Source organism: Harpegnathos saltator, unplaced genomic scaffold, assembly GCF_003227715.2.
Source record: "Harpegnathos saltator strain DR-91 unplaced genomic scaffold, Hsal_v8.6 scaffold555, whole genome shotgun sequence".
NCBI lineage: Eukaryota > Metazoa > Arthropoda > Insecta > Hymenoptera > Formicidae > Harpegnathos > Harpegnathos saltator.
The window spans coordinates 808,803-833,061 of NW_020230377.1; the positions used below are offsets into that span (position 1 = coordinate 808,803).

At 31.7% G+C, this 24,259-nt stretch overlaps 3 protein-coding genes across 10 annotated transcripts; 2 read left to right on the plus strand and 1 right to left on the minus strand.

The window, feature by feature from the left end:
- The first annotated feature begins 24 nt into the window (after positions 1–24).
- On the plus strand, positions 25–3,226 carry LOC105182269 (uncharacterized). Of its 2 annotated transcripts, none has more exons than XM_011139594.3 (2): positions 25–255; positions 1,558–3,226. In XM_011139594.3, exons 1-2 carry the CDS (start codon positions 207–209, stop codon positions 3,042–3,044), a joined length of 1,536 nt encoding a protein of 511 aa, XP_011137896.1. In that variant the 5' UTR covers positions 25–206; the 3' UTR covers positions 3,045–3,226. The 2 variants fall into 2 exon arrangements, with proteins under 2 accessions (XP_011137896.1, XP_025159326.1); XM_025303541.1 differs by lacking the exon at positions 25–255 and adding an exon at positions 1,273–1,329.
- A 5,913-nt stretch (positions 3,227–9,139) lies between these two features.
- Positions 9,140–14,014, minus strand: LOC105182267 (beta-1,3-galactosyltransferase 1). Of its 3 annotated transcripts, none has more exons than XM_011139593.3 (5): positions 13,714–14,014; positions 12,159–12,339; positions 11,496–11,761; positions 11,124–11,401; positions 9,140–11,044 (listed from the first exon to the last, which is right to left on the minus strand). In XM_011139593.3, exons 2-5 carry the CDS (start codon positions 12,337–12,339, stop codon positions 10,621–10,623), a joined length of 1,149 nt encoding a protein of 382 aa, XP_011137895.1. In that variant the 5' UTR covers positions 13,714–14,014; the 3' UTR covers positions 9,140–10,620. The 3 variants fall into 3 exon arrangements, with proteins under 3 accessions (XP_011137895.1, XP_025159325.1, XP_011137894.1); XM_025303540.1 differs by having other exon boundaries at positions 12,102–12,339; positions 13,611–14,013; XM_011139592.3 differs by having other exon boundaries at positions 9,141–11,044; positions 12,102–12,339; positions 13,714–14,013.
- A 435-nt stretch (positions 14,015–14,449) lies between these two features.
- NSD (Nuclear receptor binding SET domain protein) lies at positions 14,450–23,206 on the plus strand. Of its 5 annotated transcripts, none has more exons than XM_011139588.3 (13): positions 14,450–14,681; positions 14,806–15,064; positions 15,561–15,837; positions 16,050–17,171; positions 17,301–17,467; positions 17,589–17,907; positions 18,145–18,367; positions 18,454–18,640; positions 18,929–19,358; positions 19,645–19,966; positions 20,060–20,277; positions 20,679–20,911; positions 22,029–23,206. In XM_011139588.3, the coding sequence occupies exons 2-13, from the start codon at positions 14,852–14,854 to the stop codon at positions 22,251–22,253; spliced, it is 3,936 nt and encodes a 1,311-aa protein (XP_011137890.1). In that variant the 5' UTR covers positions 14,450–14,681; positions 14,806–14,851; the 3' UTR covers positions 22,254–23,206. The 5 variants fall into 5 exon arrangements, with proteins under 5 accessions (XP_011137890.1, XP_011137891.1, XP_025159312.1 ...); XM_011139589.3 differs by having other exon boundaries at positions 14,450–14,661; XM_025303527.1 differs by having other exon boundaries at positions 21,588–22,184.
- Positions 23,207–24,259: the final 1,053 nt, after the last annotated feature.

Consider the following 24,259-nt stretch of genomic DNA (forward strand, 5'->3'; position numbering starts at 1 on the left):
TAGTGCACGGTTGTATAGAGAGCGCTTCGCACTTGGCTCTGCTAAAAGCGACCTACCTCTCTCCTTTTTCTCTCTGGCTGCACCTTTAACCATTTAGACCATTCAATCTATTTGATCTCTGTCCTCACGACGTGTATCAACATTGGATTACTGTACTTTGAAACGTTAATAATTGTTATAAGATAATTTCTATATTTTACATAAATATGTCCGACTTTGCAAAAGCGCAATTACAAAAATTCGGTTGGGAAGAAGGTAAAATCCAATAAGTATCTTAATACGAATAAACATTGTATTGTTGTTCACGATAATTTAACCTCACTAACATATTACTACTCGTACTTTTTCTTGCTGCACTGTATACATATTTTAACACTTATTTTTTAGTCTTATTTTATTTGAACATATATTTATTTTCTAAGACTTTCAATCTCAAACATGTAAAGTTGAAAATCGAAAACAACGAACGAAATAAATATTTGTTACTTTAAAGAAAACAAAAGAATGAAAAAATATAAAATATACAAAATCATGTTTTACACAATATATTTACAATGCATATATCTGCTTGAAAGATTATTAAGAAATAAGATATTAGATCCATTGGATTCATCTGATATATCCGATTTATTTGAAGACTTCTTTACTGCTTGTACCTAGCAGTAGAATTACTGAATGAGCATCCTTAATAATTATTGTTTATGGTACATTCTATCTCTGAATCTATCAAGGATCAAAAAATACTCTAGTCACATACAATAATCACTAACTGCTTACTGAATAATTTTCTCTGCTGAATATAGCTGACCTCTCTAGTCTCAAAAAAATTAGTTATGTTCAGCACAATAACTGAATGATCAACTTTTGGGATATAATTTGTTAGATATAACTTTTTAGATATAATTTGTAAATCTAAAAGCCTAATCATAGAAACCAACTATAGAAAATTTTTATTTCATGTACTACTGATAATGAATTTGCTGATGTAATCATTATAAATCTTACAAGTATCCTTATAGCTAAAATCTCTAGAAATATATACAAAACTATAATTTAAATAAAAACAAACATCTCTAAAATAATTACTAAACAAATAAAAATCAAAGTATATATATTACTTCATATAAACCTAAGCTTGTATTCTGAGGTCAATATACATTTGGTCTGTTCTTTTCAGCTGCACTGCGGAACTAGTGCAATAAGTTAGAATGAGACAACTATATTTTTTCTCACTTTAACTTATTATACCAGTTCAGTAGTGCAGCTGAAAAGAACAGACCAATAGACTATTACATCATCTGTATCTGGATGTTACATGAGATCTTCCAGGTATTATATATTATCTGTTTATAGGTGATATTTTTACTTAACTGATTAAATATGATTGTACTAATTATTTAATAAAAACATCAAAATATTAGTAACGATACTAAGAATTTGGACCTGGAGAAACTTGTATGTGAATTCCATGTAACAGTTAAAGTAATAAAGAATTGTGAAAAGATTTAAAATTATTATGTGTTTGATACAACTTAAATTTTTATTTTTATAACACAGGAAAAGGACTTGGAAAGGATGAGAATGGCATCACAAAACCTATAAAACCTATATTAAAATCTGATTCAAGTGGTCTCGGATACAAGAAAGAATCTGATAATTGGTGGGATAAAGTTTATGAGACAGCCCTTAACAACATAATGGTTAACACATCTGAAAATAAAGTTTCTTTATCTGCAGTCGATGATAATTCGGATTTCTCCAAGAAATCTAACGCTCAATTAGGGTATGGAAATTTCCAGAAATCCTCTGTCCATAATAATTCTTTAGTGCAAGATGACTCTGCAATGTCAAAAAAAGAGGAAGTAACTACAACAGATACTATTTTATCACCCATTGAAAAATTAATGTTTCCTAAAAAGGAATCAAGTAAAGAAGTAAAAGAATTGTACGCAAGTCTATCATATGCAAAACTAGAGAGAATTAAGACGCAGGATGCATTATTATCTAAAATGAAAACTACTTCAAGAATCTATTGTCCAGAGTGTAGTTTAAGAAGCAACAGTCCACCGATGTGTGACGATTCGACGTTCCGTCCTCCTGTGCCAAATCTTTCTTTACCTCCCGACCGTACTTCATCATTCCCTGTAGCTCTCAAGTACATCTCGCGAGGATTATCTTTGCCTCTCGGAGGTACATACACCAGATACTTTACACCAGATATCAATTGGCATTACAAATCCAATGATAAATTAGATATCTCTTTGAAAGATGAGGCGACAAACATGTATGAGCAATACATGTCTGGTGCGCCATGTAAAGAAGGGGGTGTATATAATACAAATAACAATACATTAATGGTAAAATCTCTAGAACCTTTTATCTTCAAATCTAAGTTTGGAGACAGAAGACATAACAAAAAGATAAACGATATAATACAACAATTAACCTCCTGTAATATAAAAGAAAGTGACAAAAAAGTAGACTTTGTGGACAATAAGAAATTGCAAAAAGTGAAGAAAAATAGAAAAGAATGCTTAAAAATGAGAAGAAAGCCTGACTGTGTACAATTTGTGAAAGAAATCGCACAACCATGTATGACGAAAGAATATTCAAATAAACAAACAATAAATCAAGATGAAGAATATCCAACTAAACAGACAAGGGAGCAAAACGAAGAAGAATGTAGACTACTTGGAATAAATCCGTTCAATATACGCGATGCAATTTTGTCCAAAGAAGAAAACTGTAAATTACCACTTGAGCAAATCATAAAACAATCCACCTGTTTATTACCTTCAATGAAGTATAGAGCATTACAGCATGAAAATGATGGCTCAGCCGCAAGAATTGCAAATACAGTATATTTAAAAAAATCTATAAAAAATAAAAAAAATAAGAGACGTCAGAATTTGAGAATAAACGACGTGATCCAAAATATTGTAAATAAACAAAATGCGAATGCCGTGGATGTTGTATCAAAAGCTCTAAAAGAAATTAAACTTACAGAAGATGTAAGTACAACGATTAAAAAGAAGTTTACTTAAACTTATGTTATATTTCAAAAAAACTTAAAGAGATTCAAACACAAAATAAGTGAAGAAAAATAGAAAAGTATGCTTAAAAATGAGAAGAAAGCCTGACTGTACAATTTATGAAAGAAATCGCACAACTATGTATGACGAAAGGATATTCAAATAAACAAACAATGAATCAAGGTGAAGAATATCCAACTAAACAGAGAAGGGAGCAAAACGGAGAAGAATGTTATATACTATTTGGAATAAAACCGTTCAAGATAGGCTGTATGTTAATACTATTTGGAATAACACCGTTCAAGATAGGCTGTAATAACATTTTCACAAATAACATTTGTGTTATTAATAATAACATTATTCGAATATAATTATTAAAAAATAAATTTTATACATACATATCTTAGTAATTGAATTGTAAACAAATAAATTCCTTATCAAGACAAAGTATAAATTCCAGCTATTCATAGTTCCTCCAGTATAGCAATCCCTAATATAGCAGTAATAATTATTTATATTAAATTGTATTTATATATTATTTATGATTTTACACTTTGAAAAGAAGTTAATCTAATATTTCTTTTTATAGAATACTCAGTGTCCTATCTTTATCTTTTATACACACATACAAATATAAAGTAGAACAAAATATTTTGCTATTATACATATTTATTAAAATGTATCAAGCATATTTTGGACAATCTATTTACAACAGAATTTTATTTATAAGAAAATATTGGAATGATTAGATTTATATCTATAAATGTATATTCATACACACATACACAAATTTTTTCATGATTTAAATAAATTGGACAATTGTAGCTATAAATTTTGTTTCAAATTTTTATAGATTTATAATCATACACATATATTCTTTCTGCAATTAGTAAGTATACATATGTATAAGTAAGCATACATATGTGAGAATAATAATTAAAAATATAATAAAAAATAAAATATATAATAAAATTGTGATATATTTATATACATACACGAGATATTATTAGTTACATCTGAAAAAATATAACTATAATAATTGAAATAATTCCGCTACTAATCGAGGAAAACTGAGCTTTATTAAATTAAACATTCATATTTCCTGTGCCCAATTTAGATGATTTATAATTTTAAATAATTTGAAACAAACAGGAATTGTGTATAAGATTATCGTTTAATGTAATTGACAATGTAAATATTGCTACGTTACATTTTGAATAAAGAACAAAAACTGGCATAAAAATAAATGCTTTTAGAGTATTATTTATTAAAGATATATGTATATACGTATTGTGCTGTATAACACGTTGCACATTTTTTATTTTACAGTAAGTACTTTGTACATATATGAACATTTTTATAATACAGAATTAGCAAGTACACACTAACGACACCTACAATTAAATGTATTATCAAAGAAATACATGCTCGTAAAAAGTAAATATAATAATGACAAACATAATACACGCATACACATACACAGATTTTCCTATATTTTTCATATGTTCAAGTTAGTTATAAACTTATAAATGACATTCTGTTTCAAATTATTTCAAATTGTAAATCATCTAAAGTAAGCACAGGAAATATATTTAATAAAATTCAATGTCTTCCTCAATTATTAGAATGATTTCAATCATTCATTAACGAAATTATAGTTATATTTTTTTAGATATAACTAATATTTGATATATGTATATCGACACATAACATATACATAACAATTTTATTATATATTTTATATTTTATTGTATTTTTAATTCTCGTGTGTGTGTGTGCGTGTGTATGTGTGTGTGTATTTATTGTACTAATTACAGAAAGATTATGATCATGATCTATAAAAATTTGAAATAAAATCTATAGCTACTTTTTGATCATGTATATATTAGGTGTACAAATGAATAATCCAATTTTTTCAACTACATTCAAGGTTTATTTTAAAAGAAAGTAAATTAAATTGTTCAATCAAAGTATTCGCCGTTGCTTTCTATAACTTTAAGCCATCTTTCAGGCAGCTGATGAATTCCATCTCGGAAAAATGTTACGTCTTTGGACACGATAAAGTCGTCAAGCCATTTTCGGATTTCATTCACTGATTGGAAGTGCATATCGGACAAGGCGTGTTACATCGACCGGAACAAGTGATAATCGGATGAAGCAATGTCTGGTGAATACGCCGGCCGTGCTGCAAGACATCCCAGCCAAGACTCATTATGGTGTCTTTTGTATTAGAAGCAATGTGTGGCCTAGTGTTGTCATGCAATAATTTCACTGGACTCCTGGTTCTCCTTTGCCAGTATACGGGCGTTTTCGTTCCAATTCTTGACTCAAGCAGATTAATTGACGTTGGTAGCAGTCCGTAGTAACTGTTTCACCCGGTTCCAACAACTCATAATAAAGCACGCCCTTGATATCCCATCAAATGCAGAGACGAACCTTCTTTCCAAAGCGATTGGGTTTTGCGACCGATTTTGATGATTCGCCGGGATTTACCCATGACTTTCTGCGTTTCGGATTGTCATAGAGTATCCATTTCTCATCGCCCGTAACGATTTTCCACAAGAAAGACTTTCGACGCTGCTTATTGAGAAGAGAAAGACACGCTGCCACTTGTTGATTTTTGTTGGTTTCAGTAAGTTCATGCGAAACCCATTTTCTTCTTCTTTCTGGATCTTTCTTCTTTCTGGATCTTTTTCATCTCATGTAGGCGTTTGGAAATCGTTTGCTGCGTTACTCCCAACTGTTCTGCAAGCTCTTTTTGTGTTTGTGCTGAATTCTCAGCAAGCAGTTGTTCCAAATCATCATTATCGCACTTCCGAGGGCCTCCAGGACGTTGTTTGTCGATTAGACTGAAATCACCGCTTTTAAACCGCTTAAACCAAAATGCACACACATCATACGATACAACACCTTCGCCGAGAAAGGAACAAATCGATTCGCACGCTCTTGCAGCATTTTTTCCTTGTTGGAATTCGTAAAGAATGCAGTGTCGGATATGCACCTTATCTGTTGCCATTTTCAACTGTATTAAACTGAATACTTTTGAAGGTTATGTTGGGTCTTTCGCCCATGGACGTAAGATTCAATTCAATTCAATTCAATAAATGGCTCTGAGCAAAATAAGTTACTGCTCCAACGCCACTCTCACGGTGTAGATAGATTAAATTCTGTAAGGCTATTTTCCAGCAGAGGTAAAAGAAAACAGGGACAACGCGTACGCAGTCCCAACGATCAAAAAATATGCGTAGTTACAGGAACCACATCCAACCGCCACGGAGGCGAACAAAAGACTCCATGGACGTAAGAATATATGGATGGAGCATAGAGCTGCGGGGGTGAGCCATGAAGGATGAGGGGAAAGAAATGTCTATTGTAACGGATATGAGACCAAGATGGCGACAGTCGCTAGTGTCACGGAATGTTATATATTTCAACATCTTAAAAGAAATAAAGCTTTTTCACTCTTAATACAAAAAACTAAAAAATTGTTGTAAATTAATAATAAACTTCCTATACACGTCATAAAACCAATAACTCCACATTTGCTTTTTGATTGCATTAACAATATACCGTTTTCCGATCGTAATTGTGATAGATAAATAAAACCTTCGTTTAGTCTGTTAATAATACTAAAACTATTATTTTCATGTAATGGTTGTAAATCCTTTTTGTCGTATATTTATCGAATTAAAGATATCAAAGAGATCATTAATAAAACGTATAAAGCGTGTTGTTTGTGCGGAATCTGCGAAATCGGGATATTTTAAATCACTTGTACAAAAATCTATTGCATCAGCTACGGCAGGCTTTTGCATAACACATAATACATAATGCATAAGAGAATAAACCAATTGGTTTTCTTCATTTCCCTCCTCAGGGCAGAAATGAAGAACTCTGATTGGTTGATTCTCTTATGCATTGTGTATTATGCGTTATGCAGAAGCCTGTGCTCTGCGGCGCGATTCTTTAACTCGTTATTGGAGTTAACGACACTTTCGTTATCGTTGCGCAGCTTTTGTATACCGTAGAAAAGCTGCGCAACGATAACGAAACTGTCGTTAACTCCAATAACGAGTTAAAGAATCGCACCACTGGCCCTTTGTTCTTTTTAATAGCTATATATCAACATTGCATAATCATAAGAGAGCGGGAAAATCTATTCAATTTAAAATTGATTTCATAACTGCTTAAAATAATTTGGATTATTCATTTGTACACCTAATATCATTTTTATTCTTACTCTTTATAAGTAAGCATTTTTTTGATAATATATTTAATTGTAGGTGCCATTAGTGTATACTTGGTAATTCTGTATTATAAAAATTCTCATATATGTACAAAATTCTTATTGTAAAACAAAAAATGTGCAGCGTATTATATAGCGAAATATATGTGTACTTATATTTTTAATAAATAATATTCTGAAAGCATTTATTTTCATGTCAGTTCCTTGTTCTTTATTCGAAATGCAACGTAACAATATTTACATTGTCATTAAACGACAATCTTATGCGCAATTCCTGCTGTACATTCAGATAAACATAGAGGTTCACATTCTTATTTAAAATGTTAAAAACGCTTTCGGTGTAATATAAATAGCACAAATGCTATCATAAAAAAAAATATATATAAATTGGTGTATTATTTATATCCTATTTCTCTTAATTACGTTACGCAATCGTCAAAATTCACGTGTCTCAAAAAGAAAGAAGCTTCAAATGCTATACTATCTTAGTTGACTTTATTTTTAACATGAAGACTGACGAAAATTACTTGTAGGATGACTATATTTTGTATTACACTTATGTAGTGTTTCGAACGTTTACATGTTAAATAGCATCGGATATTACAGTGTGGGGTAACAAAGATTTTTTTCTCAACGTAAATAATAAAAATAATACGATAAATTTAACGTTGGATCGGTCTGGTTTTATAAAATGAAGCAAAGTTTCTAAGGCCACTAGGATATTCCACGTGATTGTTTTTGTAATTTTCATCTTGCCGCAAGGTTACAAATGTCTCGTCGTGGAATATATGAATTTTGAAGCACATGAGTATACATACCTAATAATTGTATGATTTACAAACTGATTTGCCGTTCCAAATTCACAATTCTGATATGACGAAAATGACTACGCGATTACACAAATTGCTCGTTTTTAATCCGATTATATGTAAATACTAAGTTATAACAAATTCTTATCATACATCAGATCAAAGATTCTAGCAAGAATATTAGGCTACATTATCAAGCTCTTAATGGCTAACTGCCTGTTTGTATTTTTTGCGATCGTATAATTATATATATATATTAAAAATTTATAAATAGTGACGAATATATGGCTTGAAGTCCATTGGAAAAAATGCACACACAACATTGTGCATTCCAAACAATATTCTGCTGGTATACTTATAGTACAGATATTTAATTATTATTTAAACTAAACCGTTCGCCACACATTATGATATTCTTTGACGTTCGTTCAATTCAGTTGTAACAAATGTTACGTGCGATCTTTCGATATCATTAAAGACAAATTCATGCATACAGATCTTTTTGTTGGAAGAGTATAATCACATGTTATATACAAATATAATACATGCCATGACATAAACATATGAATTTTATATAAAATTTGTCTTAAAAGGAGAAATAATTTCAAAAAGTGAAATATTGCGATATGCAAATAGCCCAACTTTTAATGTACAGAAGTCGAATAGATGTAAAGAAAGTATTATTTCTATCTACAGAATATTCACAAAATATACTTACATATTTTTAGAATTTTATCAAGTTACATTTTAAAATAAAACAGATTTTCTTTTTTGAATCTTTAAAATAGATTCTTTTAGATATTTTAATAAACATTTCCGTTAGCACACAATATTAATATATCCTCGTAAATAATGTATAACACAATAAATAAATATATCATGCTATTTGTAAAACTGTTCCTATTAGCACAAACAAAAATACTGTAAAATTTTAATTTAAATATATCACATTATTTCCCTTTCATATGTATGTATAAAATAGGAATACAAATTCTAAAAGTAAGAATTTAGTTTTAAAATTTACAAAACACAATAATATACATTATCAGTAGACTCATTGGTAGTAGAGTCGACGCAAATATTTAAGGGATATAAATAATAAGAATATCAATTTATACTTGATAATATCATTATGTCAGATGTTTCAGATTCAATCATTAACATTATAGTTTGTTATTTAGATATAAAACGATATCTATATCTTACATTACCACATCAAGGAAGCAATTTTCTTATGTTATAGTTTATATATTGCATGCATTCGGTTTCAAAACAGTTTAAATACTTAGAGAGAAGTGGGTTTTGATTAATTCCCAGAAATTCTCTTTCATTATATCATTAACTACATTCTAAACTGCACCGAAGAGAAAGTATTCAAACTATTTTAAAACCAAGTGTATATGCTCAGGAAACAAGGCTATACGAGAGATTCTGAAATATATAGATTAATTACTCTATTAATCTTAGAAGGAGAGAGAGAGAGAGAGAGAGAGAGAGAGAGAGAGAAGGATGATCGTGTTGTTATATTCTTAAATGATTTGACATAAGTACCTAGAAGCAATACAACATTCTATGGAGATTATCTGTAAAATAAAGACATTGTCTCTCATCTTCCCCCTACTCTCTTGCAACTTTCGGATAATGACTATTCAATCTTTTTTAATCTTTTAATCTTTGTATATTGCACAAAATTTAGGAATAGTGTTGCGCATGAAGAATTTTCCATGCATGATTAAATATGTTATACGTGTGATTAGAAAATATTAATCGATAAGCCTAATACTTAACTAAATCATTTGTGACACGTGAATCATTTCTTCAAAAATCATGTGTCGAAGATTCTCTCGTTATTAAATCGTTGTGCCTGACACAGAGGCGAAACGGTCAAATTATGTAAAAGATCTAATTGACAGCGTATCCTTAAATACTACTTTGGTCTAAATAGAAAAATATACAAAACACCTTCGGATACCATCCGAACGTCTGTTCGACTCCTCTTCCCAAATATGCATAGGGCCGGTTGCACCAATATCAGTTAACGTTAATTCTAGTTAATTAAATTCTTTCTGTCGCTGTGTGTCTACACTACGCATAAAACCATGATCTGCAGGGAGACAATAAATCGCTAACCGACGATCAGTCAGACTGTCAGTATAAGTCAGCCGTAGTCTTATGCGAAACTTAAAGGCTCGCTATCAATCATAAACTAGTAATGAGAAGTAGACACAGCCTGGTATTAGAATGGGAGATTCATTGATTTCAGATTTTTTCGACATTTAATGATTCACCATTCGCATTCGACACGATGAGACAAAAAGCGAGTAACACACGAAACGGCATTTTAGAAAGATCGGTTGAGTAATCAATTCAATATCATCACATCACAGACAGATAAAGAAATATAGCTGCCGAATCATGTTGCTCGTATTCATCTAGCGTTGCCAGTTTCGAGATTACAAAACCCATCTTATTACTTTCACACCACAATCCGTGTGACGTAATCAATCGTGAAAAGAATGTTATCAGAAAACATTTAAATGCATCGGTTTATAGTTTTCCTTTTGAAAACATAGTAGCCGGCATTCCTACCGCTTCGACTCAACGTAACCGGCTTTCTGTCAATGCGAGTGTGATTGCTGCATGTGACGCTCGTGTCGTTTAGCTTCACCCAAATCACATACATATTGGACGCATTAACTTTGTGCGTGGTAATGGCGTTCCTTAGTACGCAGGGATCTAACTTACGAGGTATGTAACTGAATCCCGGATGATTGACAGGTCGGATCTTCGCGCGTTTCGCGCATAAACCTGTGATGTAAACGTCTTCTAAATGCAGCAATGGTGTCACTAACGCTGCTTGATATAATTTAAATGCTACACTCGTGCTCATAACATACCCCGTGCCTGATAAATAATTCGGATATGTTTTCTCCGGGTACATATACTTTGGTGTATACCTGTATGCAAATAAAATGATTAACATCTCACTTCAAAATATCACAGTGATGTTTCGATGGATATAAGTCAGGCACTCACCACTTGTTCTTAGGATCTAATATTGGTCTAGCATTACAAATAAGAGAACCTAGCAGCAGGGTTTCGGTATTTTGCGTTTTCGAACGCAATGTTTGCAGGAGCAACGGAATATTCACGAACATATCGTCGTCCGTTTTCATTAGGTACTTGGCTTGATTGCAATTCGATGTCACCCATTTTAGCATCATGACTGATTTCAACGTTAGATTGTTGTATGTGTCGAAAAAACGTTCTTGTACAATATCATTATACTGAGAACTTTCTTCAATAATTAAATTCTAGAAGAAACACAACACAACGCGCAACGTGTGAATGATGGAATGCTCAATGCAAAATTCCGTACAAAAGAACAAAGCAACAAGATGTACTTACATTGAGTGTGTCATTGTCACTTTGTCCTAATAGAAATGCTATTTTCACTGCAGAATTATATAAATGATCTAAATTATACTTGTTGGCCCATGTGTTCCTGATAGCAGCACGAGCCTCATGATTTGCGACTGCCGAGCATATAATTATTAACAAATATGGCGATGGTGAACAGATGTTGGTAGGATTAAGAATTGATGTAGTATTTTCTGGATGAATATAAACACAGAGATCTCTTGAAGTATTATATGACCATCCAGGTAGTTGTGCTACAAATTAATTAATGTATTAGAAACTTTGATATCGTGTATAGATATCAGCAAGAAGCATTTTCCTGCTTCTTAAATGAAAATACACTGCTCTATAGTCATGCTATATACATACATATCATCATCATGGTGAGTCAATCATAAATACACCCAAAAATATTGCATCCAGACACAAAGGAAGCATTCACATTATCATTTATTGATTTTCAAATTTAAAGAATTTATATATTTCTCAACTATACTGTTTAATTAATATTTATGTTGCAATTGATCATTCTCACAATTGATCAAACTTGTATTATCATAAATGAAGAGTGTGTGTTAAGCAATGGATGCATACCCACGGATGCTATCGAATGTGAACTGCCAAGAGGTTCTGCAGGAGATGGAGTCTCACCTAATCCTAAGAATGGACTCTGAGCAGAGTGGTATGCTGGCACATATAAAAGGCCTAGTATAGCCAAAATTACAAATCCTATTGCCAATCGTCGAACGAAAGATGCCTTGCCTTTAATATTTCCAGTATTACTGACAGTGATTGCAGGTAAATCCACAGGCAGTAGTCGTAATCTGTCCATCTGTATCAGGAAAGAAATAAATATCTTTTTAATTTGTTCAAAATTTTTAAGTACATTATTAACAAACACAAAATATGAAGTCCTTTTATACAAAACATGACATTTTTGCACAGCTAAATATATAAAGATTAATGACACACATGAGAATATTATCACTCTTATGATATTATCTCCATATTATATTGTAATTTAGCTCTTAACTCATTTGAATTCATATATAAATATTTTTCAAACATTTAATAACAAATACGTTAATAATATAAAACACATGCTTTAATATATTGGTCATCCTATAAATTATAAACATGCTGATGAAAAAATTGTTAAACCTATAATTTTATAAAAATAGAATTGAAACATTAGCTGTAAACTAATTAATTTGTAAAACAACAAAATATATCCAATAGTGAATATATCTTGGAAGAAACTTTTTTTTATTTTCATACAAATTTGGATTGCTGATACATAATTTCTTATGGAATATATTATGTATTTTGTCAATAGATATTGATATTTTACAACATATAATCAATTTATTAAAATCTTCAAATTGTAAGAATATTCAAAATAAACTTAAATTTATAAAAAATATATATATATTATTGAGAACATTTTGTTGTTTTACAAATTAATTAGTTTACAGCTGATGTCTCAATTCTATTATATGTATGTATATACATACATATATATATATATATCTATTATATTATACATGTATACTTGAGCCATTACTGATACAGTTGCTACAATAAAGACTGTAAGACTTCACTTTTACTACTGGCTGTAATTGGTATATAGAACTTTATGACTGGTCTTATAATAGATTTCTATATTCCTGATATTTAGAAACACATGAACATGCCAGTTTTAAATGTTTCAATAAATCTCCATGACGACATAAATATAATAACCATAAAATGTATGATAATGAACCTGGCTATTTAAATAACATTACTCTAAATGTATATGTACACATTCTTATCTGACACCACATTTACATAGATAAAAATTGAAGCAGCGCGTATCTACTTTCAACGTTTATAACAAACTGATTTTACTGATCTTTCGCTTGTATTAGTTCTAGAAATAAAAAGATCAATTTTGTCAGAATATCAATTTTATTTATCCAATCAAGAACAATTGAACCAATCTGTCAAATAAGTAGACCTAATAACAATAACAAATACTGCATCTTTTATGACAATAAGTGCAGTTACATGGTAGCGAGACTTCATCGCTTCCGATACGGGACTCTGAGTCTAAGAACTCGCCTTGACTTGCGACGCTTGTGAGTCCTTGTGACAAGGTATATCCGGTAAGCCATCAAACCGGCGTTATCGGTAATTTGTATGCGATAACGTGCAAACTACTCGCCTTTCGGCCGCGATGACTGCGTCGTTACGCCGCATCTGACAGATCTCCATTTACTCCAGTCCTCGTAAGAGATGACACACTCGACTCACCGAAGCATCGCGCACTGCAGAGAGTATACACGTATGTACATACGCGGTAAGGAGAGAAAAAAGAATCTGATTTAACTCAAACTTCCTCTCGCTCTCTCCTCCACTGCCGTTCCACCACTCACTCTTTTCCTCTTTTGATGCTGTCACACGCCACACAGCCTGAAATCTTATAACCGTGCGCGCGCGCTTGCGCATCTCGACGCGGTGTTATTACGAGAATTTCTCGTAATCTTATGTATGAAACTTCCCCTTCTTTATAGGCAATGAATAAAATGTATAGATGTTCCACCTCCCTCTGTAAAAAAAGATCATTCAATGTAATTCGACATTACGCCGCAGATGACGTTAGTATAGCCTGTCAAATAAACATAATTCAATTGCGACTAAAAAATATCTCGGTTATACGTATATAATATTTTTTTCGATAAATCATATATATATATATATAAAATATACATATATTCTGGTCTCTACGTCTGGTCTTGACGTTTAGGTCAAAGTGTGAACTTCAAATACGACATGTTTGATGAGACATTCCTAGACCTCCTAGACTATCCCTAGAACTAAAAAATGGAGTGGCGCTAATGTCGGTCGGTGCTTCGCAGAAAAAGATATGCATGAGCATTCTATGAATCTAGTGATTTTCTCGGGAAAAACGAACGCAGCTATGTGGATCGCCTAAAATCGCGGGAAACGCGTCCTCTCTTCTAGAGGCCCGTGAGGTTCGCCCGTAATTCCATATTATTAACAGTTGCAGCGACTTGACTGGTGACAAGCAGGTTCGCGTGAATGCTGGTGCCGTGTAGAAGTTAGTGTGGGGCTTTGGCTGAGGCAGATTAAGTTATTGGTGAAAGAGAAGGTAACCCTCGAAAATCAGAGGTAGGTCGCTCAATGCTAGCGGTAAAGAGTAATATTTTCGACATGTGCACCTTTGCTGCTGGTATCCTGCGATCCTCGTCAGCGGTCATTGTTGCAAAATCTCATATACTTTCATGATTTACAGCGTTTGGATTTGGAAAGTGTAAAGATGATTTACTAATCGCTGCGTTATGAGTACCATCAACACAAGCACTAGCAAGGCATCTACGCCAACTAGCCATGCTCAGACAGAGACTGAAGAGCAAACCAAGGTTGCAGGCGAGGATGCGTGTGATAGTCAAGAGAGCTCGTATGATAATAATTGCCCTGATAGCCAACTTGGTAGAAGCCGTTATGGCAGAAAAATTAAGCTCAAATCTATCAATATTGCTAATTCGCCACAAGTATGCTGTTCCTTCTTTGTCTAAGTTTCAACATGTTCATAGTATCTTAATCATCATTATCATATTGATTCTATATACTTTTTAATTCATAAACCATATATATACATTAATTTATATATACATATATATAATATATATATATATATAATTTGACTTTTATACTAGTATGTAATTTGATGTAATAGTATGTAATTTTGTAGAATCCTTATATGTAACATTATAATTTTAACTTTTATTTGTCCTTTTTAAATTTATTGCTACTATTTTTTAAATATAAAAAAAATTTCATGTCAATATGAAAAAAATTGAGTAGAAATAATGACGAGAAAATGAGTAGATATTAAATAGAAATAATTTGTGATATGTGACAAATACATATAATTTTACTATATATATATATTACATACATATATTTTATCATTATTGAAAATATTGTATATTCTGATTTGAAATTTATGTTTACATAATATAATATGTGCCATTTTTATGATCTCAGAATTCAACAATGCCAAAGACACGTAGACATCAAAACTCCACTGATAATAATAATGAAAATATACATGAAAATAATGTAGGTAACACAGCAGATGAAGCTAATGACACTTCCACAAATCCAAACAAAACAGAAGAGAACTTACCTTCGAGAACAATTAGTCCTATGGAGTGCAACTGGGTTGCAGGCCATTTAGCATGGGCTAGAGTTGGAAATTTTCCATTTTGGCCTTGTGTTGTAACACCTGATCCAAATTCAATGATATATTACAAATTTATAGGTAAATTTATAAAATGTACAATATATATTTTGTTTTTTTAAATTGTCTGATATCTAATAAGTTATTAAACATGTATAGAAGTGAAGAAATGATGAAATTATAGTTTAATTAAATGTTATAATTATTGTTATAAAATTACAAAATAATCGTCATCAAAAAGTACATCGATAGTTATAAATTGTTGAACAGTTTTTTTGTGTTTTCTTTTACAGCCAGGCGCAGATCACATATATTAATGATACATGTTCAATATTTTGGTGACAGAGGACGTCACAGTTGGGTTTCTTCAAACTGTATGATGGAATTTACAAGTCTTGCTGACTTTAAAAAAGTAGCAGAATTAGCAATATTAGATTCAAAAAAGAAAGCCCCTAAATATGTTGCAGCTTTTACTGTAAAACAAGGGATCAAATCGAAATGGGAAAGTGCTGTCGAGGAAGCTTTAGAGGTAAAATCAATGACGATTGAAGAGAGAGCTAAAACTTTCGCTCCAAAAGTTAAAGCCTCGAAATCTACAAGTTCAAAATCATCTACCGTTGATGAAAAGAGTAAGAATAATAAGAGAAAAAACTCGAACGATCAAGATGTCCCTGATTCGAAACGCATCAAGCACGATAATACGGAAAAGTCGCCGCGCAAATCGGAAGGAACAAAATTGAAAAGCTCACGATTTATTGTAAATGGTAAATATGATGCAAAACTAACTTCAGACGGTAGATCTTCGTCTCCTTCGAGTCACAGATCTCAAAACGACAATTCCTCCAATACAAAAGTTGATAGAAACGAGGAGGAAGAAGATGGTGTGTTCGAAATTTATTATGAACGGAACAGAGATATGTTAGAGGACGAATATCCTGATGCATCAGAACATGACATTAAAAAGTATTTACGAAATACTTGGGACAACATGGACCCGGCATTCCGGAAAAAGTATCGGTCGTACATGACACGTGACAATAGCGAACATTCGAAAGAAAGTTCTTCAGATCATGACGATCATGACGAAGCATCCGTATGTACTGATACGAGCGTGAAAGAGAGTAAAAAGACAAAAAATAAGGTTGACAAAGATGAGAGTTTAATCTTAGAAACAAAACGAGCTAAACCGCAAAATCTCTTTAAAGGTATGAAACAGGAAAAGGTTTGTCAGATTTGCGAAAAGACAGGCAAGCTAACGAGGTGTAAAGGGCCTTGTTATTCTTATTTTCATTTGCCCTGTGTAAAACCTGGTGAATCTAGTCCAGAGCATTCTGTAGACGATAATACATCGGAAGATAAAATAATCGACGACGTAAACGTAATTAAGAGAAGCATCAATGATAGAGACGATAATGGTAATTGTAATGGCAGATTATTATTAATCTCAGATTCGAACTTTAACTTAAAATATCAATAATTTAATAATGTTAAACGTTTTAGTTAACCATTTTTTTCTATTATTGATTAATATATCATTAATTCAGTTAAAAATGAGGAACAAGAGGACGAGATGTTCAAGTGTATCGATTGTCTGTCTGGAGTAGCGCCTGCTTGTTTTATATGCAACGAGAGGGAGGGTGACAGAATAAGATGTTCAGTAATGGCTTGCGGAAAACATTATCATTCCATGTGTCTAAAATCATGGCCTCAGGTAAAGTTCTATTGCTATATTGTTTATTTTATTATTCCACTATTTTTATGCCACTATTCCATATCATATTATTACGTTGTATTATTACGTGTCTAACGACAATATTTTACTTCACTATTAGTCGCATTGGCAAGGTGGACGTTTGACCTGTCCGTATCACTTGTGTCATACGTGCAGCTCAGATAATCCACAAGACAGTCACTCGCGCGCACCAAATGAGAAAATGGCAAAATGTGTCCGTTGCCCATCATCTTATCATACATCCACATTGTGTTTACCAGCTGGCTCAGTGATTTTGACTGGTAGTCAGATTGTATGCCCGAAGCACTACAAGGCGCATCATCCTCCATTAAATGCAGCATGGTGCTTCTTATGTACTCGCGGTGGTAGTCTTATATGCTGCGACACATGTCCAACTTCGTTTCACTTAGAATGCCTCGGTAAGTTTATTAGAAATTAATGTTTCTTTAGTAACTACATTTAAATTTATTAGATTGATACAAAATGCAGCACATATATATATATATATATATATATATATATAATAAATCACTTTTGCAGTATATAACATAAAAGTATATAGTCGCTTCTGTATATTATAATTTTGATTTTATGTTAATGAATTATTAATATATATTGCTAATGTATATGTATATTGTAATGCATTGATAATTTAGGTATAGATGCACCTGATGGTGCATTCTTCTGCGAAGATTGCGAGACGGGAAGATTACCTTTATATGGGGAAATTGTATGGGTAAAATTAGGTAGTTACCGATGGTGGCCAGCTCGTATATGTTATCCGGTAGAAGTACCTGATAAAGTAGAGGCCATTCCACATAGAGCTGGTACTTTTTGTGTAATGTTTTTGGGATCTTATGATTATTATTGGGTACACAGGTAAATAAAAGTGCTTATTATGTAGAGTACAATCAACACGAATTAATAACTATCTATCTTTTAATGTAATGATCAAATTTTTTTAGAGGCCGAGCTTTTTTATATCAAGACGGTGATGCAAATATGACACCGGCTATAGGTAAAAAGTCTTTTACAGATATATATCGGAAAGCTTTAGAAGAGGCTAACGAAATACATCAACAATTAAAAGAGAAACGGTCTGCGACAAAAGAGCCAAAAGGATTGAAGCCACCACCTTATGTAAAATTAAAAGTATGGTCTTAAAAGCTTTAAAATGAAAAACTAGATTAAAAAGCTCTGTTGGTTTGCGTTATGTCAAAGGCGATAACCAACCAGTCTTCAATCATCATTCTTACGATATATTATTGTATTACTATTCTACTAGAAATTAAAACAGCTTTCTTATATAAAGACGAATTCAAAGATGAAAGTTTGTATTTATATAGTATATACATAAGAAAATTCGTATGATTTTTTTAATTCCAATATTTATAGTTTACGATGGAAGTTATAGGCATTAATAAAGTTATTGTGTGACAGGTCAATAAACCTGTTGGTAACGTCAAACCAGCAGAAGTCGAAAGTATCGTTGCGTGTGAATGCGATCCGGCCTGGGACGATCCTTGCGCACCAGGAACAGATTGCTTGAATCGCATACTATTGGTTGAATGTAGCCCTGGTATTTGTCCGGCTGGGTCCAAGTGCAACAATCAGTCATTTGTGTTGCGAAAATATCCAGCGATGGAACCATTCCATACCACCGGTCGTGGTTGGGGTTTAAAATCTCTGGAAGATATCAAGGCAGGACAATTTGTGATCGAGTATGTGGGTGAGGTTATTGACGAGGCAGAATACAAGCACAGGTTGCATAGAAAAAAGGAACTGAAAAATGAGAACTTTTACTTCCTAACAATTGATAATAACAGAACGATTGACGCAGAGCCGAAAGGGAATTTGAGTCGGTTTATGAGTGAGTATGCTACTGTAACTTTGCAACATACTTAAAAAATTATTGTGTCTGAACTTGACGCTTTAACGTCCTTTTTTTTATTTTTTTATTTATTTTTTTTTTTTTTAATATGAACTTTTTCTTTCCTATTCTCTGTTTTATCTCTAAAAATGAACCAGTTAGTGGTCAGTCTGAAGTTGTATAAAATACCTGAATTTATTCGTATTATCACTTGCATTTGATTGGCATATCTTTATATCTTCCTTTTTTTCATTTCATAATTACGTCATTGCTTTTCTGTACGTAGATCATTCATGTGCACCGAACTGTGAAACACAGAAATGGACGGTAAACGGCGACACACGCATCGGATTATTTGCGTTACGTGACATAGAATCCGGAGAGGAGCTGACATTTAATTATAATTTAGCGTCCGACGGAGAAACTCGGAAAGCGTGCCTCTGCGGCGCGTCGAACTGTAGCGGATTCATTGGTTTGAAGGCACAGAAACAGCAATTGCCAGCGATGCAGCCAGCTGTGCAACCAAAATCAACTCCACAACCAAAGAAAGTCGAAAAGACTCTCGAAAAGACTCTCTTACATAGAAAGCTAGAAAAACGACACAAAAGGTATATTATACATTTCATTATACACGGTTCATCCAATTATCCTTCTAATTGTATGACCAGTGTTGCTAACGCCTTTTATTTTTCCCGATTTAGATCGATAAAGTATATGTGTTGGCAGTGCGGGCAAGCAATATCAAGTTCGAGCGAACTGTTAATCTGCCAACAAAGAACGTGTAAAAAAAAGTATCACAGGACATGTGTAACCTTCGATGGCGTGGAATCGAAATTCAGTTGTCCCTGGCATTACTGTTTAGAGTGCGGTCGTCGAACATCAGCACATTGTTCATTCTGTAGCACTGCCTTTTGCCAAGGTAATTCAAATACAATTATCGCATATTTGCACAGAATGTATTTGAAAAAAATACGCTTAATTCTTAAGCTAAAACATTAGTCTATTAGACTTGATGATAATTTATGATTTTAAATTATGCGATCACTATAAACGTATCTATATAGGAGGGGAGAAAGTTGGAAACTGCAAGTAAATGATAAAATTATATTCATGTTATACTTCAGAAAAAATATATATAAGATAAATGCACATTGAACAATCTCGGACACTGTACACTTCTAAATATCAATACGATTTAAATTTAAGATTTGAGATTTTGAACTTAAGAATTCAAAAGATATCTGATGGTTTCAAAACATTATATATGTATGATATAATTATATGCATCGTAAAGATTAACATTATTACTTTTATTTTCAGTTCATCTCGATGGAAACTTGTTCGAACATAGCGAAAAGAGTGGCGTGGTGTGTAAATTGCATGTAAATGCGGATGTACAGAAATCTGTCGAGGGCGAGAAAGAATATTCGGATAATGATAACGATAACGAAACCGACAGAGAGTATTCTTCCACGAGTTCAAGCTCCAATAGTTCGATTGTGATGGAAAAAATTACTACGCGAGAACCATTACCAAGAGTTGCTATCGTAGAGGTGAGATGAAACCTTACACTCTATCTGTGTCATCACATAAATCGATGCGAAGATCATCAGATAATCACACGATATTGTAATTGCATATCGTATAGCTTCGCGTAGTACACTTGCATCAAATGCATCGTGTATCAAATGCAATTAACGTTCTTTTTATCCTTATTTGTAAATTTCCGTATTATTTTCGCACAATTTAATTGGCTGCATATTATTTTGGTGGTGGTAGAGCATGAAAGAGAGAATTTATGTTGAAAGATTCACCCGAGGCTAAAACCTGAGATTGTATAAAAATGAGTGAATGCCTTCGTAATTTATCAAAGTGCTCTATGAATTTTCGTTTGCTTTATTGTAACAACTCGTGTTGTTTTATGCTAAATCCATGTTTACAAAAATTATATTTACAGAGGTCTAGATCCAAATTGTAGTTTGCGCATAGAAATTGTAGTACAGAAAATTATACCTTTTGAAAGCGACTATTTTATCTGTATTACGTTATACATCGATGTTTTATTTGAATCTATGTCGCAGTGATACTGTATGCCAGAAACAATGATCATTGTTATAATATTGTGAAGATTATGTTGTAATATTGGAAGGTAGAGCATGTTTCGAAAAAATGCAAAACAAAAGACGCCTAAACTTTTTTTTTTTTTTAATTATTTTTCATTGTTCCCAGCATCCCTTCCCTCGAATTGGCAATAGTGTGACACCTAACGAAAAAAAAAAAAAAATTATTTAACTTCACGTCCACCAGTGAGTGTTTTTTTCAGTATATTGTAATTGAATTTGTATGCAGATAATTATAGTAATAAGTGAATGTATTAATCACAGTTATTGTAAGAAACATTGCTTCATTCATTATTATTATTTGCTTAACTCCGAGACTTAACATGGTGAGTAACAATTCTAAATTATTACGAAAATGTTCCCGAAATTATACGGATTTTAATATGTCAATCAATTTCAATCAATGCTTAGAAATTATATTTAAATGTCAATCAAGTTTCATGCAATATATCTTGTCATTAATTTGGTATATTTTGTCACATTATTCTAAATTATTCAAATAATGCATTATTAAAGCAAGGGTCGTCTTAAACGGCAATGTACCTCACAGGTTCATCTAAGCAGCGAAGAAAGTGAAGAATCTCAAATGGAGGAAGAAGAAAACAATCTTGAGACTAGTTTTACATCGTATGATAAAAATTCAATGGCAACGAAGAAAAAGACATTTCATCGTTTGTCTTTTAAATTGCAGAAGAAAGAAAGTCAGGCAGAGGAATTAAATAATCTTACATCTAGTCAATTGGAAGCTATAATTGGCGGTAGTTTGTATGAATAAACACTCCATCACTATATAATAAATAACATATTTACACATTATATAAATATATAACATAAATATTTCACAATATTTTGCAATATGCCTTTCTGTGACTTCTTTAATATATGTTATGTACCTATTAATCTCAAAAATAATTTGAAAAACAAAATTGACATTTGAACTTTTAAGTTGCAAGTATTTATTATCATAAGAATATTACATGGTAACTAGTGCCTTGATAAGACAAAATAAGAAAACTTCTAAGTTCGATTATATTTATGTATTATAGATTTCATGTATGTGATATATTATTCCTGGAATTTTATCGTCTATTTATTTATATCTATTTAAGTATAATATAAATGCGTCAGAGCGATGCACTGTAGGATGCATTGAATTTATATTACTTCTGTATCAATTATCTTATAAACCGAGTTAAGCAATAAACTATCTTCACTGCCTTACATTCGGGAAAAGCTTTATTGAGCAGAAATAATAAGATGTAAACAATTATGCTATACATATTTTTCAAATTTTACTTAGTAAGTTTAAATTTTGAAATTTAAACTTTAAAGTTTAAAATTTGAGATTTAAACTTTTTAATTTTTTCCATAATAAAGCGCTTGTAGTGAAACATCGTAGTAGAAGTCGTGTACAAAATAAGTTCTGTAGCATTAAATTGATATATATAAACTGCGAATGACGAACACAAATAGTTAATAATTATGCCACAATCATATAAATATTTAAGAAATCACATGTACATATAATGTACACAAAATTATTTGTAAAAAATAAAAACTTCAGAAAAAATCAAGTCGAAATTCGAAATTTAAAGATGTGTATGTATATGTATACACACACACACACACATTATATATATATTAATGCCGAAATTTTTATTATGTATACATATATGTAATTGTAAAGTACTTCCAGGTATAAACAGGGATAAAAATTACATAAAATTACATACTGCATTTTTTCATCTTACAACTAAACAAAGTAGAACATCCTGCTTACATCTACCTTTTCTATGTCCCGATAATCGCAATAAAATCTAATTTAATCCTAGGAAGCAAAGATTCTTGACAAAAGCCTGTAAAAGAAAATTTAAATAAAGATAAAATAATGTCAACTTACTATGAGGATACTACATAGTAGTAGTTTAAAATTATACTATGGCAGAAAATGATTATATATGAATTTTGTTTTTATATGGCTACATATAATCACACAGAATTGTCCACATTGAAAAAATATTGTGATAAAAATAATTGAGATAAATACTTATGTGACTTGTAAGCCCATAATGAGCTCATAATGACGTTTAACCGAAATTATTTTCTTCTTAAAAAAATTCAACGCTTTTTTCTTGCGGACACACATAATTATATATGATTATATATATGACCATATAGAGATAAAATATATATACATATGTGCGTATGTGTGTAGCTCAATTTATTATTTTATATTTATATGTACTCAGATATAATTTTATATACCATTATATATAATCATTTTTCTCCGGATCTGAAGATCATCTGAGTTCAATTAAAAATATAAATATAACAACGTGAAAATAAATATAGAATCATAAAGCTTACTTATGCATCCTAGGATTAAAAAGAGTCGATTTACCAAATCATTTTTTTCATAATTTAAAGAATGAATGTGATATGTACATATTATAAAGATCTTTTTGCAGAGACTTGTAAAAAAATAATATCAGTACTTGTGTTGAGTGAGAACAAAAGGTAACTCATAATTAATTAAGCATTATTCGCAAGTAAAATGCGTACAAGAGCGAGTTTAGCTTTGCTAATATTGTTACTTAGCAATATTATGTATGTGTTAACACTTAGTATGATACAAAGTTATAATATTGAAATAAATTATTTAATAAACGTTCCATCTTTCTACACAAACCAATTTGAAACGATAAAATAGCTCTATTTGCTCTCTTGGTTTGTGAGATTTCTTAAGTAACGTGTGATTACCTGAAGAATATCGTTAATAAG

Excerpts from the sequence above, each read along its gene's own strand:
- LOC105182269 (XM_011139594.3), top strand. The coding sequence starts at position 207 with ATGTCCGACTTTGCAAAAGCGCAATTACAAAAATTCGGTTGGGAAGAA. Across the intron at positions 256-1,557 it reads AAAATTCGGTTGGGAAGAAG|GAAAAGGACTTGGAAAGGAT; the intron begins GTAAAATCCAAT and ends TTTATAACACAG.
- LOC105182267 (XM_025303540.1), bottom strand. The coding sequence starts at position 12,339 with ATGGACAGATTACGACTACTGCCTGTGGATTTACCTGCAATCACTGTC. Across the intron at positions 11,762-12,101 it reads ACATTCGATAGCATCCGTGG|CACAACTACCTGGATGGTCA; the intron begins GTATGCATCCAT and ends ATTAATTTGTAG. Across the intron at positions 11,402-11,495 it reads GTGACAATGACACACTCAAT|AATTTAATTATTGAAGAAAG; the intron begins GTAAGTACATCT and ends TGTTTCTTCTAG.
- NSD (XM_011139588.3), top strand. The coding sequence starts at position 14,852 with ATGAGTACCATCAACACAAGCACTAGCAAGGCATCTACGCCAACTAGC. Across the intron at positions 15,065-15,560 it reads ATATTGCTAATTCGCCACAA|AATTCAACAATGCCAAAGAC; the intron begins GTATGCTGTTCC and ends TTATGATCTCAG. Across the intron at positions 18,368-18,453 it reads GATTATTATTGGGTACACAG|AGGCCGAGCTTTTTTATATC; the intron begins GTAAATAAAAGT and ends AAATTTTTTTAG.